The 18,789-nt window shown below is 45.3% G+C and overlaps 2 protein-coding genes across 2 annotated transcripts in view; one reads left to right on the top strand and one right to left on the bottom strand.

Moving 5' to 3' along the window:
- The window catches only part of T265_06464 (hypothetical protein), a gene marked incomplete at both ends in the record, with an annotated part of 39,616 nt that overhangs the window by 7,284 nt on the left and 13,543 nt on the right, over nucleotides 1-18,789 (bottom strand). The window contains 5 exons of the mRNA XM_009171732.1: nucleotides 689-949; nucleotides 7,105-7,533; nucleotides 11,970-12,284; nucleotides 15,342-15,610; nucleotides 16,350-16,518. Of these exons, the coding sequence (XP_009169996.1) occupies nucleotides 689-949; nucleotides 7,105-7,533; nucleotides 11,970-12,284; nucleotides 15,342-15,610; nucleotides 16,350-16,518 (1,443 nt within the window). The remainder of the gene's footprint in view (nucleotides 1-688; nucleotides 950-7,104; nucleotides 7,534-11,969; nucleotides 12,285-15,341; nucleotides 15,611-16,349; nucleotides 16,519-18,789) is intronic.
- The window catches only part of T265_06463 (hypothetical protein), a gene marked incomplete at both ends in the record, with an annotated part of 28,623 nt that continues 18,071 nt past the window's right edge, over nucleotides 8,238-18,789 (top strand). The window contains 2 exons of the mRNA XM_009171731.1: nucleotides 8,238-8,437; nucleotides 10,824-10,947. Coding sequence (XP_009169995.1) covers nucleotides 8,238-8,437; nucleotides 10,824-10,947 — 324 coding nt within the window. The remainder of the gene's footprint in view (nucleotides 8,438-10,823; nucleotides 10,948-18,789) is intronic.

Here is an 18,789-nt window from a genome sequence, read left to right on the forward strand (position 1 = left end):
AATATTAACTGAATGAGGGATAGGGGGGACTGGTCGTCCTACAAGGCATTTCAAAGGCACATTCCAATCCGCCTCAAAAGGATTGATTTAGTGTAAAAAGCGGACCACCCCATTAAATAGGTTAGTTGATTGACCACAAGATAAAAAAGGAATGCTCAGCTGTGAGAATATGTCCAGCACCAGAAGCTGCGGTGTTTTATTATGAAAGCAATTACCAACAGTCTCCGTCATATCGGTCCGACTAGCCTTCCGTGATGAGGTCCGTGTGATCTTCCATTTGCATATCTAGAGATGCAGCAACACAAGGCTGCCAACCGATGCCAATGCTGGTCTTGTTGTCAGTTTCCATCTGGATTGTCTGGATGTGTAGGCACCTAGAAATGGCTGAATTAGCACTAAGTCCTTTCTCCGTCTTCTTTCATTCTTTCCCTTACACTAAGGTTTTCAAATAAATGACGGCTGTACGACGCCCAAGCAAACTAATTACGTACTGTGTTTGAAGGTCCCTTTGTCTTCACGTCAAAAAGCTACATTCTAGCCCTTAACGAAGACGGAACAGAATGTCCCTAGGGAGCCTGTTCCCCGATACACACAGTAAAAATTGGAGAGAAAAGTCTGCGGGTTAAAACACTCCACATTACAGAATCAACACATTCAGATAAGGCGCGAACGAGGAAAGCAGACCTACATTGTCCAACTTCACACGTTCGGACATTGTATTCACGTATTGCTGTACTGCTTTGTAGATAAATCGATACTGGGTCTCCGTCTGGACCATGCCCGAACGTTGCTCACGCACCATTTGAATGGTTCGCGAAATGTCGATGTCACAGTTGAGGCCCATCGTTTTGATGTAGTTGATCAACATATCTATCACAATAAATGTCCCAGTTCGGCCGATGCCCGCACTGCAGTGCACGATGGTTGGCCCCGAGCCCGATATACTCTCCTTTAGGAACAAAGATACGAACAATGAGAAGTGTTAAGTGGGAGAGAATGGCTATGGAATAAGACAACATCGATGACTAAGGGTCGAGTCTTTCCGCAACTCCACGAATTTTACCACAATGAAAAAATATTAAAGAAACAAAATTGTGGACAATGTTGATTCAGTCTTACAGAATCATACTTGGGATTATACACTTACGGTGGCTTAAAGGTGAGCATGCACTATATTTAGAGTATTCTTAGTAAACTCATGAAAACGAAGCAACTTCATTCGTAGTGAAGGGATAGTTCAGAACGACCAACAACAGGAGGGGGTCATTACGGGGTGTCGTTGAATGGAGGAACCACATTTTAGTTCCTGGTGTAAACAGTTGGAGGGTCCGAGGGATAGGTGCGATTAGACTTCAATGTAACTACTAATGAAACCGTAAACCGTCCAGCTGTAGCACCCTTTCGGTGCCTAGCTGCCATGCCTCCCGAAGGAAGCACGAGGGCTGGGATACTGCCAGGTTGCCCAAGCCTAGACATGGGAAGTCGAGAGGCAGAGGTCGGGTTCGAACCACGGCTCTTCCGGTCAGTAAATTCGCGCTCTAACTACTTGGTCCATCTCGCCCACACCTACTAATAATGTGAGACCTATTCGCCATTTTACTGTCTCCAGTGCTCCTAACTAGGCACAGGTGTCCTGGCAATATTCCAGCCCTCGTGCCTCCTCACGTTGGCATGGCAGCTGGGCATCGAAAGCTTGCTACAGGCGGAAGATTGTTTTTTTTACTATTTTAGTGTAACAACCAGGGCCTTCGTGGTGCAGTGCTGTCAGACCGTTGGGTCTGACAAACTGCAATTTGAATGGTAATAAAAGGTAATAGAAAGATGCATGTTCAGTAAATCATCACGAAGGCTGGATGGTTGGGGCCCTCGAAACAACATTCTCCCGGTAACATTGGGAAAAAACGCGGAGAAACATCAGGAAATTTCTTATGTATATGTGCAATGGATTCTGAAGTACAATGATTCCGTTTTAGGCGGGTAATTCTGCTCAACGCAGCATTGGTCACTATGAAAATAGATTCATCCAAAAACAAGCAGCAAATTATCCAAAGATGTCCAATGCATTACTTGACAACTGTAAGTTTGTACTGGCCAGGAACAGACCGTGATCTCCACGAAATTGAAGCAATCGCTCCGCATTATCCGCACGCTGAGCATCGACTAAAAATCTATCACCAAAATGTGCTCCTTCCGGACTTACTCACCCAACTTGGGTATTCATATCACCCACCAAGATTATTATATCCGTCTTTTATGCTGACCGAAGCAGTCGCGACAGATCTTGATAGAACTCGTCCTTGTTAGTCCCAGAACTGTAGTCTGCCGGGACGTATGCCGAAACGACCAAAAACGCCGTCTACAACATTGATTTTAACTGAACCAGACAGCCATACAGCGGAAAGGCGACTGTTTACTGAAATACAATCCAGTAAGGCGCTTTCAGTCTTTGGGCTGAGTGCAACTCCCACACTGTATATACCAGGAGTCATTGGGTCAGGATCACCAGATACCCAAAGAAAAACATGAGCTTGTCCTAAGCGGCTTGAGGTGCAAGATCGAAGTGGGGTCTTGTGTGAATGTTTTGCAGAAACAACGAACATCGACAGATAGGGGAAGCAAGGTTTTAGCAAGAGATGTCATGTGCCCACTTCGACCAAGGGTACGGATCAGATATTTTGAAGTTTGTAAGTGAATATTTTGGTTTATTTTTCTGGGCGATGGTTCATGCACGAAATATTTGCTAGGGGAGTGGCTGATGGGTTGAGTGCACAGCATCGTTCAATGGGTGGGAAGGGTGATGGTGGAAGGCTAGAGAGCGAAGAGCTGCAGGGGTGAATGATACTTCTCGGTTGCCCAATCCGAAGAACGGGGTTTGGTCCAGGTACCCCACTTTGAGTCTTTGATTCAAAACTCTGACCCACAAGGCAGTGGGAGCGGTGTCGGGCGTTGTTCATGGAATCTGCCCCTAGCCTCTGACTCAAAAGTTTGAACAGCGAGGCAGTGGTTGTCAGGGTTTTCTTGGGGGACCCTTCCAAAAGTCTGACCCACTTAGCTGCAGCGGGCCAGCCTGGCCTGAGGGGGCAAGGGGTAAGCCATTAATATCTCACTCCTAATGCAGCTGCGCACAGCAGCTGCCTTTTGAGCAGAAGCTGACTCTTTGGTTTTAAAAGTGCTTCGACCGTTTTGAACAATGCATCGACGGTTACGGTCAACCGATGGGTGATCGAAGTGTGCAACCTTTAAGGTCCACTTTTTAATCTGTCTTTCTTCGGGGAAGGCAGCATCGCTGCTTCCATAAACATGGACATGCTGGTCACCTGAGGAAACGCCTTACTGCCTTCATACTTCTCCTATCGTAGCGGAGGGTACGAATTTATCTCCAGATCGCCTCGTGATACGATTCCTGTCAATTCGGGGACCCACTGTTCCTCGTCGGGTTGCTCACCGTCCGTTCGGCTGAAATTACTGAATCATTGAGAAGTGAGTTGCAGTCGATGTAACCCGTATAATCATTGCAGCACAAAAGCCCGACCACCACAAGGCGACTGCCTTGGATAGGGACCGAGTGGTAGACAGTGTGTGACCTGGGAACGAAGTGTGAAAACACTACCACCTCCCTGGATAGGGACCCCGGAATCCAACTCAACAATGGTTAATGAGACTGGCAGAAATGGCCCGATCGCGCAGTCAGTGGCGCTCGTGCATCAAAGCTATCGCCTCCAATGCGTAGCTACCTAGTTCCAGGACTCTCCCACACTCTCCCACTTTCCAGCGTTTCTAAGCTTCGTGCACCACGTGCTGAGTGGTTCACATAATCTGATTTCGCAAACAATATGAACATGCGAACACCCTCAATTGCTGATTGACACATTGCCACCGTCGTAGTAAAGTTCCGGTCCGATCAGTCCACTTCATTTTGTTGCTGTCATAACATTGCGCCCATGGTGGTAAAAGAAGACTAACTGACAGCCCAGTTTTTGTCTACTGACTAGTGTCCGATATGAGTTTTCCGGCCAATACGGCTTGTGTTCGTGAGCATAGCTCAGTAAATGGATCAAGTGTTAGCTATGAGCAGATATTCAAACGAGGGTCAATTAATGCTTACAGTGAATTGATCGCGGGGATATATCAATCAAAAGTGCGCCTCATTAGTGAGTGAAACTCATTATCGACCGTTACTGGGCCACTGGGATCCGCTGTTACGGTCACATAAGGATAACCTATTCAGTTGTGTTCTTTACTGATCGAAATCCATTACAAGCCCTACAATCAGTCTGATACCCAATCGGTCGGTTTACAAAGGTTGACATGGATTCCGGAAATGATACTGGTCATGTTTGGACTATTTGAGGGGTCAAAACAGTCTACAGTGAGTATCAATTGCTTCAGCTATTAAGATCAGGTATTATATCATCCAGGGCCATTCGAATCTAATGGCTAAAAAGGGACGGAAAGAAAACGTACCAGGGTTCCTCTCTGAAAGGGAACAGCTGTAGTTTCAGTGAAAAGTCGATACTGACAAAAAGTGGAAAAGTTGTAGTTCTAGTGTCAAGACTCTCCCGAAAGACAACGACTGAAGGTGAAACTGAAGCCGTTTTTGAATAACGCAATCAAATAGCCATCACATATCTGTAAGTCCTTCAGACAGAGAAAAACGAAGGTATCTGGGCCACCTCGACCCGTTCGACAGGAATAACAATTACCAAACGTAAGTTGAATGGCCTAGCAAAGCTTTGAGGGAGAATACAATTACCCTAGAAGTGTGAACTGGCGGTGACGCCTTTCTCAAAGAAAGGAAGGCAGTGTAATGCAACCGAGAGGCTCAAGGCAAAAAGCCATGTCAATGTAATAAACCCAAGCTAACGTTTAGTAAGAAAACAGACAGTTAGGTGTTTCCCAGACAACGAACAGGAAAGTAATCCTGTGAATTGAAGTATCCGAAACATATCTGAGTAGACTAATCCGTTACGTTGTGCGGCTAGTGCGCAACAAGATGGTAGTATAGCTGGCACAAAAACAAGGTGAACAATGGGCGCGCACATTACTTGTCCCGCCCACATAGAAAGTTACATGCGTCTGACAGAAAAAGAACGAATAATGAATGCACTTTGACGTGAATAGCCGGAATATTAGCAGCATATGAGTTCGGGTAGCTACGACTGGGAGCGCACGGTGCTTGTGTTGCATACCATCGCTTCTGAATAGCCCAGATAATGGACAAGTCGTTGAATTTGGCAAAATGCCAGAAGTGGTTGTGATGATCGGTGGTGTGAGCGAGGATAAATGCCAACTGTCGTAGACAGAAAGGTAGAAGGATGAGCTCGGGGATTACATTAAACTGGATACCTATAGTGTGGCGACTAGTGAGTCGAGAAGTGTTGGCAACCCTAGCATTTGCACGCAGTTAGTTGTCACGCGGTTGTGAGAAGCGTAGGTGTGTTGACCTTGAGTTGCTTCGTGTTAATGCGCTAGCCTCGGTAATTTTCACCAGTTCTGTTCTATTACAGAAGACGAAACATACTGTGATGCCGTAACTTATCGAGCAACAGGAATAAAGTAAGTGATACATCACTTGCCAAAATGACTTTTTAAACTCAATTTGACCAGCCATGGACGACTGTGGCGCGGCAGATATCAAATATGAAGTTGTAATATACAACTACTGAGTGACTCACATTCAGCAGTTGTCCAGGACGGTTTCGTGTTGATACCGTACAGTTCCCACTACTAAGCTGAGCCACCAGATACAAAGCGATATTGAGAAATTAGCGTAGGCAAAAGTGTAAGCAGCACTACACCTGGGCACTTGTGTACGTTCCAGTGGACTGGCTGGAGATGAGATCGTTTCTCGAATCGGGAAGGCCAGGATAGCCTTTTCCAATCTCCGACATCCATGGCCTCTACGTGACGTCAGTTCGTCTGTCAAAGGCAGAGTTTACACCGCAATCTATGATGCTTTATGGATCCAAGACGTTGCCTCTACGCGCAGAGGACATACGAAAGATATCAGTGTTTGACCATCGGTGTCTCCGAAGCGTTAGCCGGGTGTATGGGGAAACATCGGATTAGCACTGAGGTACACCAGATGAGTCTAGGAATAACGAACTCTCCCGAGATAGATAAATTACTCACGCTTCTTAGGCTACAGTGGTTAAGACACGTACTCCGCATGCAAGAATACCGTCTGCCTCGCAGAGCTTTTTCCGCCCTGTGCTGAGTGGAAGCGACGGAGCGGTGGCAGTGTATGACCTGGGAACGAAGTATCAAAACAATACCGCCTCCCTGGATAGGGACCCTGGAATTCAACTCAACAATGGTGAACGGGACTGGCAAGAACAGCCCAATCGCGCATCGTGCATCAACGCTATCGACTTCAAAGCATAGCTACCCAGTTCCCGAGGTAACTGAACACGCCATCACCTCCAAGGTGTGACAGTATGTCACATTCATTTCTCGAAAACAATCCAATTTGGGTTCAAGTGGAATATAAGGTTGATGGAAACTCGGGGACTGCGCCTACCTGATGAGCCCCAAGAAGGGCGAAATCGGTCGTGGGATGTCGAAACTACCTTGTGGGTAGTTTCCTATAGGAACACAATCTTATTTTAAGGGAAGCCGTTCAACCTTTGTTAATTGTTTTCGACGACACAACAACTGAAGTGGACCAAATGACCAAGATAACAAACAACTAGGGTGTCGTTCAAGAGTCCAATCGCCAGATAGCAAAACAACACGGGGCGATAGTGATAATCAGTATAAACAATCCGCCATAACACTCTTTCGGTGCTTATATGCCATGCCAGATGAAGGAAACACGAGGCCTGAGGTTGCCTAAGCCTAGACAGGAGCAGTTGAGATGCTGGAGCTGGTTTCGAGCCACGGAGATTCCGGCCGTTAAGTTTGCGCCTTAAGCTGTCCCGAAGTCAACGTGGAATGTGTTTGACAGTAATTTTTTTCCGGTTTACAGCTAATGGCATCATAGCGAGCTGCAAACTGCCCCGGCAATATAATTAGTGACGAAAAACCTCACGGGACGATTGCAGGAAATTTATTGAAGATGGGAGTAACAGACGATGATCTGGGAGAACGTCGTAAGCTACTCACTTGTCTGGCAGAAATGTCGTGCATGAAATCCAGCACACAGGACGGGTCACTTGGTGTTCCGTGGTCCGGCCACACAGTGAAGTGGTAATGGTAGACAGTGAAACTTCGGTCGTCTGTGGGGTCAGTATTCGTATCCGACGGAACGGTTGATTTGGGATGTGAAGAGGCGAGATCAGAATTGGGATTCTTCGAAAGCAGACCAGACTCCTGGGTTGTTTCCAAAGTGTTAATGTTTGAACCACTAGTGACAAGTTGGTCCGAGGGCTGCGGCTTTCCGGTCTCGCAGGGCTCTCGAATCAGAAGCAACTGTCGAAGCGTATAATTCACGGAATTGCGTTCGGAAATGTGTCGCACACGCAGAGTATGACCATAAGTATGGAAAGTCAGCTCCCCTTCTTGCTCCGTAGGCCAATAGCGGACGCATTTATTCTGAAAAAGTATTAGTTACCGGTGTGCATTAAAATTAGCAGTTGGACCGCAAAATACATATATTACCACCACCACAACAAAATCTTTCTAGTTGATACATTCGCCACATTGGCAGCTGGCAAAATACGGACTACGTTCGATTCGATTCCAAAAAATGTTGAGGGTGGAATGTTTTCGAACGCACCTGATGAGACCAGCCCGGAGACGGCTAGCTAGCTACCCTGATAGTCTACTCAAACAAAGAATGAGACATCCAAAAAGCTTGAATGATTTAGTTGGAGAGAAATAGCGGGCGGATTTCAGAAATCCTCAGAAAGGGCACATTCATTATCCCAAGTCTCTCCTGAAAAGAAATTAATTCAGCACTAATGGGCGAGCTACGGTCTGAGGAAAGCTGTCGAGTAAAGTTAGCAAAAACAAACGGTATCAGCTGGGCTGTTCAAGCTGAGAAAAGCCTACCTATCTATTGTGGCATGGTGTACAGCCACGTTATGTACAACTGCAGTGAGAACCGTGGTCAACAGGAATGGATTTTTGGAACATTTTCAGTGTTTGCTGTAGTGTTATTGTTGGTGGTAAAACCAGCAACGACAGTTCCACTGAAATAAGCCCATAGATACCATCTGATGTCTCTATTGAAACGCGAATGCGTGCTGACCGAAAACCTGTCTAATTGGGGATAGTTGAAGCTTTCGTGATTGACTATGTACCCTTCAGCAGTCATCCCTTTGAATTCGATATCGAAGACAGCACCCTTCAAGGGATATCACTTGATCGAAAGGACCACACCGTTTGTGAAATGTATGCTGCTAGATTTTACACCGACCTCGTCTACCCATAAACAATTCAATCCACTTCTGACGCTACAGTCGTCTGAGTACGTCGGATTGTACAAAAACACAAGGTAAGCTAAACTTGAGTCCGTTTCCCCTAACTGCGCTATGAACACATCACATCTGAGATCTAAATGGATCACAAATACAAGAATTAATCATGTGATTAAAGTTCACAAGGGTCTGAATGACTGACTGGGTGGTGTCCGCGTGACACCAGAGTCTCACACCAGGTTGATCAATGGTTAGACGTTTGACCAACACAGTCTTTCGGTCCTCCAGGTTGGAGGTGGAACATGTATGGCAAAGTGTCCTGTAATAATAGTAATGCATTTGCATTTTACGCGAAAAAACGCTGCGTTGCGGTTAGACTTTTGAGTAAAAGGCTTTGATTGAGGACCCTAATCGTCCTCCTGTCTAGGTGTGGACGCCCTGACAGTATCGCAGCCCACATGCAACAACGATACAATTTAACCTTGATCTCATGTCACATTGGCAATCGCGTCCTGTCACCAACCGCGTGGCCTCATTTGCTGCATACAACAGGGCGGATAGCAGATAACATGATATTGCTGACGCCTCCCTTCTTACACTTTTACACATTTCCTCATCTACCTTACCCTACCCCGCCCCAATTTGAATACTAACTTCACATATCCTAGTATTAGGAGTGACCACTTCGTTCACACAGCATGACGCTCAGCTGTAGCTTCTGTATGTCTCTGTTCGGCAACAGCCCTAACCACTTCGAGGTCTGTTTCCAAACCCCGACGGCCGGTCTACTTAGCTACCTTTATTGTTAGCACACTGAAGTATGCAGAAAAACAGGTGGCCCTTGCTCGCACCCTGGATCAACTGTTCATTGAAGTGAGTGGTCTGTCAGAAACAAGGAAAATGATGCAAGTACTGTAACCTTTCTGAGTGCAACCTCGCTCTTTCTCAGGTTCCGGAAGCGCATCGCTCATGATGCAAAGGCTGTGATAGCTGGATATGCTGGGGTGGGTAGTGCATTGAGCACCCGAGCGGGAGCTTCTCTAGTTGATTGAATACCCGTTGACAGTCACTCCTGTGCAGTTTGTTTGGCGAACTCCGTGGGAGAATCTCGAAAATGTGAGGTCCATCGCACCCAGCTTGTTCTATCTGCTTGCGCCCCAACGGACTGAAGCTCCGAATCTGCCAAAGACGGTCAATATGCTCGTCTACAAACGGCTAAAAGCCCATACACCATTGTGGTTGCTAGAGACATGAACACTCAGGTAAGTAGATCAAGCGCTGAGTGGGTGGTTGTCTTGGGTTGGATACGGGAAGCATGGAAAACGGATACCGTCTGCCTTAGATGTGTGCCGATCCGGACTGTTCCTTGGCAGTACCGATTTCCGAAACAGCGGAAACTGCTTGACAACGTGGTGCTCACCAACGGACTAGTGCCGAAACCAAACAAGCCAAATCGCTGTCAGTTATCGGTAACCAGGGTCAATCACTACCCTGTCGCTCCTCCTAGAATACTAGAGCGGATTCCGACCATGCACATGTGCGCTGCTCCTTCTCATTCCAGTTTTCAGGTCTACGGAAACGCGTACACCTCAGCAACTGAGAAGCTAGTGGACCCAGAAATCCAAAGAACCTATCACAACTAGCTTCTCGAACACCAGCGGGACGGTTCGATGTCGGATATTAACGGCCAGTGGGAACATACCTACAGTGCTACTCAGAGCTGGAACTTCCGTATGCGGTATAATCCAGCCAACATAATCCGAACATTGGATCACTCATAGGACCACGATTTGTTGGAGGCCCGGTGACAGATTTTTCTCGGTCGTAACCGAAAATAAACCCGATGTCAAGTGAAGCTGAGTGTGGATGTGAAATGCCGAAGATGCAAAAAATTCTGAAAACGTTCGCAAGCTGTCCCATCTGATTCGTTTGACTGGCCCTTGGAAACCAATTTTGTCTGAAACTATCAGAGATCGAAATGGCCTCCGATATCCAGTAAACGAGAACGTTTGGAACAGTGGACAAAATAATTGGAACACCAATTCAGCTAGCCATCTGTGGGCCTTCAACAGAAAGGTGGACTGTGAATATGGAGACTCTTTCAGCCTAAGTAGTATCCGAGTGTATACCTCTACTCAAGCGTTATCGTGCTGCTGGTATTGAAGATTGTTGCTGGTGAAAACCTGTGTCGATCTTGAGTAAGCAGACGATATTATCTTCATCTTTGAGGATCAAGGCGAAGCACAATCTCTAGACACCACCCTACTATAGACGTAAGACGTTACTCATAAGTTTGTTTGCAAATGAGTGTATTTCACCATCATACTATCTTTCATCATGCGCCCGCCACCTTCAAGGTGTAAAGTCATGCCTTAAGACGTGCAGTCTCTGAACATACCCGTTACAATTCAGAGAATCATTGGAGGTCATGGAGAATTTCACATACGTTGGTATTTGTATTAGCTCTGAAGGAAGTGCGTCTGATGAGGCCAGTACACGAACCTCAATCACGCTTCCTAATCTACGTCACTTGTGGCGCCGAAAACGCACATTCCTGGATCTTAAGGGTCGCGTGTACAAGGCTACAGTAAGGGCTGCGTTTCCGTATTGAGTGCGAGACGTGGCCTCTGCGGACAGATGGTGTGAGGCGTCTTCACGTTTTTGAAAACCGAAACCACAGAAGCGTTGCTGGATTCAAATGGCGTGAACGGGTTACTAAGAGGTGATAAAAAAACGGATATTTGGTTGCGCAACAAGTACCTCAATCGCGGAAAACATCAGCTGCATCAAATACGGTGGATCAGCCCTGTGCTACGCATGTCAAAACACCGTCTACTGAGAAGTGTTGTACACTGTGCCCCCTTCAGAATAGCGCAAACCGCGAGGCGGACAACGTACGAATTGGCAGAAGGGCGTTAAAGAGATTAGGAAGGGTTTGAGTGTCGCTGGTACAGTACGCCTTCCAGGATGGGTCCTCATGAACCCTCATACGCTTGAGTGAGTGCATTGAAAAAACGGAAGGCCGATGTAAGTGGCGTTTGTACTGTCAGTTTCTTCCCAGATTGTCTGATTGAGCGCTTGGGGGTGTAGGCACCTTAGAATGCTTAGGATAGGCCAACCCTCGATCGCCTTCACCCACTCGTTTTCATTCCAAGGCTTTAAAAACAATTAGATAAACCCCGTAGTCGTACCGTAGTGAAGCATCAGTGTCAATACTGATGTCTCTGTTGATGATGACGATGAATGGTTGAAAAAACGAGCTAGCTGTCTAAACCTGATGGCGCTGACTAGAGCCGTCGAGGTAGGGTCCAACTAGCTGGTTTGAGGTAACCCAAACAAACACAACTCTAGTCATGAAAATAGTGTTGTGTGCCTCAAAAGGATGAAACGCTAGTGGTTGAGATAACAACTATGAGGCCGTGAGACATGTATAACGAAAATGACCTGAACGGGGACTCAGACTACTGGGCCTAACTGGGCCATTAGAGCACATAAGCGGTACATCTTTAGCATAAGTTGAGCACAGCAGTGTCCAGTACGTGCCACAAAAATGACGGTGAGTAAAACAACTCCTGAGAATGAAGAAAAAACAAGCGATCCAATACTTACGCGACCTCTTTCAACAATTTTTGTTATCATCACGATCACTGCGCTTCGCTCTTGCCAGCACATACGCCAGAAAGAGTCTTGCGTGGAATGTACTACACCTTGGGTGGCAATGTAACGAGGTTTTCCATTGAAAAAGAACGGTGCGGCGGAATTCATTGATGAAACAGGTTGGGTGATATTGTGTCCAACGGTGAGACATCCAACTGAAGACCCAGTACCCAGTTTGGCGGACTGCAGCTGATGAGTATTGCCAAGTCCACTACTGGTCATAGCTGAAGAAGAGTTGCCATTGGATAGAGATTCGGTAAGCTGGACCTGAAAAAACGAGAACGAGAAATAGCTCAATGCAAATGGATCAGAAGGCAACCACACAAACATACTTACCTAAATTTTGGTTGCTGAGTTAATCCACTGTCGCCCAGGTAGCAGCGGACGATATCTCCCTGAATAGTGACGGAAGGCCTTTAGGCAGATTGCTAAACTCGGCGAACAGATCAACTATCACCCTAATCAACAACCAAACGTTACTCCCAGAAAATCTTAACGACGACAATAAATGATCATTCCTTCTGTCAAAGCCCATTTTCCGAGGACGACCTATTGATGTTTTCGTCATCGATACAGTGGACGATAGCATCAATAGTTTGACCTACTCTGCCACTTTAGTCTCACGGCGAATGGAAACAATCCTTCTGCCGTTCTCTCGAAATAATACACGCTGCTGGTGATAAACACAATGCCGGTTAATCTTATGGATGGTCTAGACAGACTGATCTCGAAAATGAGGGCTCGTGAAGTAAGGAAGCGCGTGTCCAACTGTACACAGTGAACTGGAATGCGACAGTCACAAACTGCAACGAAGGCAAACAGCAGTATTGGAAGCCCAGGAAACACCATGTTGTCCTAAAATCGTCCAAGTTTCCCAACAGCCAGCCACACACCGAAAACCGGACGCTACGCAGAAACGAAAATAAATGCCTGAGGACATGAATGGTTGTTTAGCCTTATTTCTGTACCAAAAAAGAGCTCGCTGAACTACTGAAAAGTCATAGCATTGAACCGACAATAGATACTACGCTATAACTACCCGGGGTCAGTTGCTATACGAGCAACTCTGGAATTGAAGGATTTCGCGCGCTTCTCAGAAGCGTGTTCCCTTTAGGGGGACTCTGTTGAGGAACAGCATTGCCTACAAATCCCTCATCTGCTTACCGAAAAATAGGGGGCTTCGTCCGGATTTGGCTAACAGAGGCTAGTTGGTCGGAAGGAACGAGGCAGCCAGCCTCTGGAAATGATCCACATTTCTATACTCATTCATTAAAACCATGAGTCCTTACCACCTTTTCGGATCCTAGCTGCCATTTCACCCGAAGGAAACACGGAGGCTAAGGTACTGCCAGGTCGCCCAAGCCTAGACAGGAGCATTCGAGGTGTTGCACTTGATTTCGAACCGCGGACCTTCCATTAGTAAGTTCGCATCTTAATCACTGAGAAATTCGAGCTCATGCAGGCCAGTGGTGGTATGTTTAGGGAAGCGGACCAAACCTCAGATACAAATCTACGAGATGGCTGGATGAGATCTTTACCTGGACGGCTCCAGACAAGGTCCAGGAACAATAAACATATCACTCCGACACTTGATCATTTTAGTTGAAGCCCAGGGTCACGAAGATCCCAACCCTTCCGGAAAGCTGACCATAGGTTAACTTAACTAATTCGAGCTGTTAGATTCGCGGATTAGTGTCACCAAAGCAACCACTTAACCCTAAACCAAAGTTCTTGAGTAACCAAAAAAATTATCAAATAGGTTGCATGGAAATGTATCGGCTTTGAGGAAGAGGAACTCGAAGATTACCCAGAGTCATTTGCTGGTGTCCATTCGCGATTTCACAACCGATAAGACATCTCGGTTTAGACGATGTAACGAAGCATTTCTTCTAACGTGTTTTCCGCCTCATTATGGAAACAATAAATCAGCAACTAGTACCAAAGTTAGGAGAGCAAAGAAGCATACCGGGCTCTATGTTAGTTTCAATGCACTACAGGTCAAAGACCATTAATGTCGTCACACGCATGAGACAGTCCTCTTACTCTTGTAAAGAACCTCCAAAGAGCAAACATGTCAGTAAACGGAACGAAAATTCCGCAACTGTAAACCACAAAAACAGGAAACTCCAATGGAAGATGGAGAGCATCATGTTTGAAGATGTCCCTTGGCATTTGAGGCAGCCCATCGTACCCCCTTTTTGCACGCAAGTTAGGTGATACGACAGGGAGAAAACAGCAGTAAAATACCCATTCTTTTGTGAGTACCAAGCAGATGTACAAGAAGTCATTTCAGTGGGATCAAATGGATAGAGATTGCACTGTCAACAAAACTAACGTAACCAATGCTAGAGCGTACGCGGAGGAATGTTCGAAAAAATATTCAACTTGACTATGCACATCATCAGAAGAAAGCTCGGCTTGTCAGAGTGTGTACAGCCAACATATATAAAATTCTGGATCCCATGGACACCAAGCACAACCAAAGAACATAACACTGCCAAACGCCACAGAATGTTGGTTCCCAACCGGACAGAATGGAAGCTATATGCTTGAAAATTCAAGCCTCTGTATTCATTATGGAGTGGTTTCAGCCTAATAATGTCAAAACAATAACACTTAGTAATACCAGTCCTTCCTATTTTGCAACAAAGGAGTGATGAGCTCCTGTTGTGATCGCACGGTTACCACACTGGCCCTTGATATGCTACTCCGCGCACCACGGTGTACCAAAAGGCAAAATAGGTTGCGAGACCTAGTGGGGAAACAAACTCAGATTACTACAAACGTAGTTAAGCAACGAATGAATAGTCTCCACAAGGGCATTCTTGAAAGATCTTGTCCAGGTAGGAGACCTCGAGTGGAAAAAGTTCGATTCTGAGAAGTAAGATACTCTTTAATCTGGTTCGTAACTGCTTCCATCGTACAATCAGCAGGATACTCAGCTAATTTGGGTGGAACGTTTCAGGATAGTCTTATTAATATTTCCATGTCAAAACGGACATTAAAGTAAGTCACTGTGGAAGGGAGGATGAGCATGGTCGAAAAGCTGACGAAAATGCACGGAACAAGAGATTGTGGCTCCCTGTCGTAAGGCCTCATCAAATGCACCACCTCTCAGAAAGCTAGTAAATCCCAAAATTTCCACTAACAAAAGGAGTCATCAGCCGACTTGCCATGAAGGCTCGTCCCAACCACTATGATAACCTGAAGTTCTCATGCGATTAGCCAAGAACCTGATTAAAGAACAAAAAACGAAAGATAGTCACGGCTATATTCATAATCACATAAAAACAGCTACCGCTCAGCGCACCACGAGTTACTTACAGGCCAGCAAATATAGTTGGCATTGATGTAGTCGGAGCCAGGTTCGTTGGGATCACCGTCTAAGAGTACGACTTGTGTTCGATCAAACGGGAGTATGTTTTTATACCGATTTTTATCTCGATTGTACGCCATTGACCCCTTTTCTCGAGAACTATTTTTTGTCTGAAATAAAGAAACACATGTGGGATCAATAAGATTACAGCCTAGCATGAGAAAAGTGCACCAAGTGTTGGCAAGTGATACGCCAAGTGATACGCACAACCGGTACGCTAAGATGAATAACCAACGTGGAAGTAGTGAACCCCCCGAGGATTGACGCTACTCGCGGGAGACCGAGGGCGATAAGCGAATAGCTAACGGCAAATTCAAAGCCTAACAAAAGCTGTTGCTTTTTATTCACAAAATTGTGGCATGTAAGATCTAGCTCTTTAGCGAGGTGGCCATACGAAACTGCCTGCAACAACGAAAGGGTTGACTTTAGTTGAAGGCAACTTACTAGTCAGTGATACAGAGATCTCAGTGCGTTCGTGAGCAAATTCTGTGAAAAATAGGAGTTCAGCGCGGTGACTTGAACTAGACACTGTAACAGGTGGTCAACCAACATCACTCTCAAGACTGTACACTTCGAAGTCCCTGAGTCCCATGCTGTCAAACCCATACCTAATAATGGTTGAGAGCCCGAACTAACCATACCTGCAGGGTCAACCCAGTTTTTCTTGCCGATAAGCTTCAGTATAAGATAAACGCCGTCACACTACTAAGCCGTGAGAGAGGAGTGGTGTTGTTGAGACGTTGGATCCAGTGCAAATTTTAAGGTCACACGGTTCACGTTCCAAGATTGAACAAATTCAATCCCGAGTGTAAGAGTATTGGAGCCGGAAAATGCCTATATTCTAAGGTGGGAGATAGCCAAAGTGTACTGAACTCAAAAGAAGTTAGTAACCGCCGATACGCATGCCAAGCAGATACAGAGAAACTTACACCAAACAAATTATGAACAGAATATACCTGGGCATTGTAAAATGATATAGTTAAGATAACTTGCCTGAGGTTCCTGATGTAATTCTTCAAATTCTTCAAGAAAACCAGGCAGTCCACCCTGATGCCCACTTTCCTGTTCCAGCTGCCTGATTCTTTGGTCAATAGTTGATACATTAAATCGGGTCGTATTGAAAGGCTGGAAATGGACGTCCACAAAGAAAATCGAAAGTTCAACAGGTCGCCATCATGCTCAGCATTCGGCTTAATATGCAGCAAAATATAGTTGGAAACTGTGATATTGATCCGATAAAGCTGGTGAAATTGTCAAGAAAACGATAAAATCATGAAATATAGGGGGTTCTCACAGTCAAACAAGACTTCAATACTAGAAGGCGGCCTGTGTGCAGCACACTCAGCTGTAGAATATCATAAACGAGAGATCCAGTTGAGTTTCTCGTGATTTGCAAATGAGTGTATTTCTTGAAAACAGTCCAATTTGGGTTCAAAGAGAACATAAGGTTGATGGAAACTCGGGGACTGCGCCTATCTGATGAAGAAGAAGAAGAAGAAGAGTGAAACCCAAGAAGAGTGAAACCGGTCGTGGGCTGTCGAAGAGTTTTTAGCAACTTTGTGAGTAGTTTTCTTTACGAGAATTACTTGTTCATCGTCGAAAGTATCTCTAACAGGAGGGCTGTTGTGCTACAAGGTCGAACTGTCCTGCGCATTTGAACTGTGCTAGGGTAACTGAAATCCAACGGAAACGTCTTGACTGTGTATCCTACTAAACTTATGCAATCTGTTTTCTTTGAGTCTTCCCTTCCTTTCACTTCACTATACCCACCCCGACCCTCCACACGCCAGCAGATTCGGTGAAGATGCAGCGCTCTACTGTTGTGAACAATTCATGCCAAAAAGATGGAGAATGAAGTTAGTTGCATTAAATATAAACATTTTATCGTAAAGGCACTCTGCGCTCGGGAAAGCTTTTTTTGTCCGGCATGTTGGACAATTCTGATTCAACTTGTTTGAGTGCCCTGTTTAAAACAGCCGCTTTGTCAAAAAGAGGTCAAAAGAAGCGTGAGATCACAAAGTGGAATATTTCAGAGCGTAAACCCTCGCAACGAATGCCTATAAGGTTCAATAGTGTTCACCTACATTAGTACAAGGATATTCACATTTGATAAGAACTAATAAGACATTAGTCTAAAAAAACTACACACAAGCTTGCTGAAAACTCTTCGACAGCCAGCGACCAGTTTCACCCTTCTTGAGGCTCAAGAGCAGTCTGCCAGTTTCCGTCAAGAATGAGATTCAACGGAGTCTTCCGTGAAAACCAAATTGATATGCGAATGAGTGTATTTGTTGGAGACATTGGATAAGTTGCACGTTTGGCAGTGTTCGGAAGACTATCCGAGGGATGGTGATGCATGTACTAACCAGAGAGAACCTTAGAGACACTGCACACCCCACGCATTGACTGCCGTGGAACTTCAGTCATGATCAGAATTACAAGATGCCAGTCAATTCCAAGTAGCGGTTCACTTGGAGTTACAAGTTACTAAGTTAAACAGCTTTCGCGTGGCGGCACGTCGAAGTGCTGAGAGTTACTACTGAATGAATGGCAGGTGTATTAGCAAAGTTGGCTCACGCATACCACATGACAAATGGATTAACGAATGAATGCAGCCATCCCTCCAACGAGCAATAATGTCCCACCTAAAAATTTCTTTACAGTCCCCTTAATGGATATATATATATATATAGGCGCAAGATGGTTTCAATAATGTCCCACCTAAAAATTTCTTTACAGTCCCCTTAATGGATATATATATATATATAGGCGCCGAAAAGATGGTTTCCACATTTTATTTTGGCTTATTATATTACTGCTTGTCAGTGGAACAGCAACCTGGATCATGATAACTGTCTCTTCAGTACTGTAAACCCAACTATCCGATTAGTTTGTCATTAGCCAGACACAGTAACCTTTACCCTTCAAAACTAACAGACTTTCACCATTTAGCTAATGACTGAATGCTTAGTTACTGGTAACAGCAATTCACAAGAATAGATAAATTCATCATATACCCAGCGTTTCTGTCTTGTACAACAATGATCTCTTATAAGATAAACAGTTTTACGTATCACTAAGCGTGTCTTTTTCTGAGACAACCACATTGAGTTCGTCCCGTCACGTTCTTCTCATTAAATATTGCAGAATGAGTTCCTAGACTGTTAGTTTCAACAACTAGGACAACGCAGGATACACCGATCATCTTCAGTGAACCTAAATGTTATATATATCATAATAATTGCCAGGCTCGACTGCCTACAGTGTTCACTTTACTGGGATGCCCATATTTGACTGGCGCTGCTGAAATTTGCTGTATTTCAACATTCTCTTTGAAAAGTAAGGCAATAAAGTTGGAACACTCCTAACAGACTACGTTATTTGAGTATATATATA

Source organism: Opisthorchis viverrini (assembly GCF_000715545.1).
Source record: "Opisthorchis viverrini unplaced genomic scaffold opera_v5_137, whole genome shotgun sequence".
NCBI lineage: Eukaryota > Metazoa > Platyhelminthes > Trematoda > Opisthorchiida > Opisthorchiidae > Opisthorchis > Opisthorchis viverrini.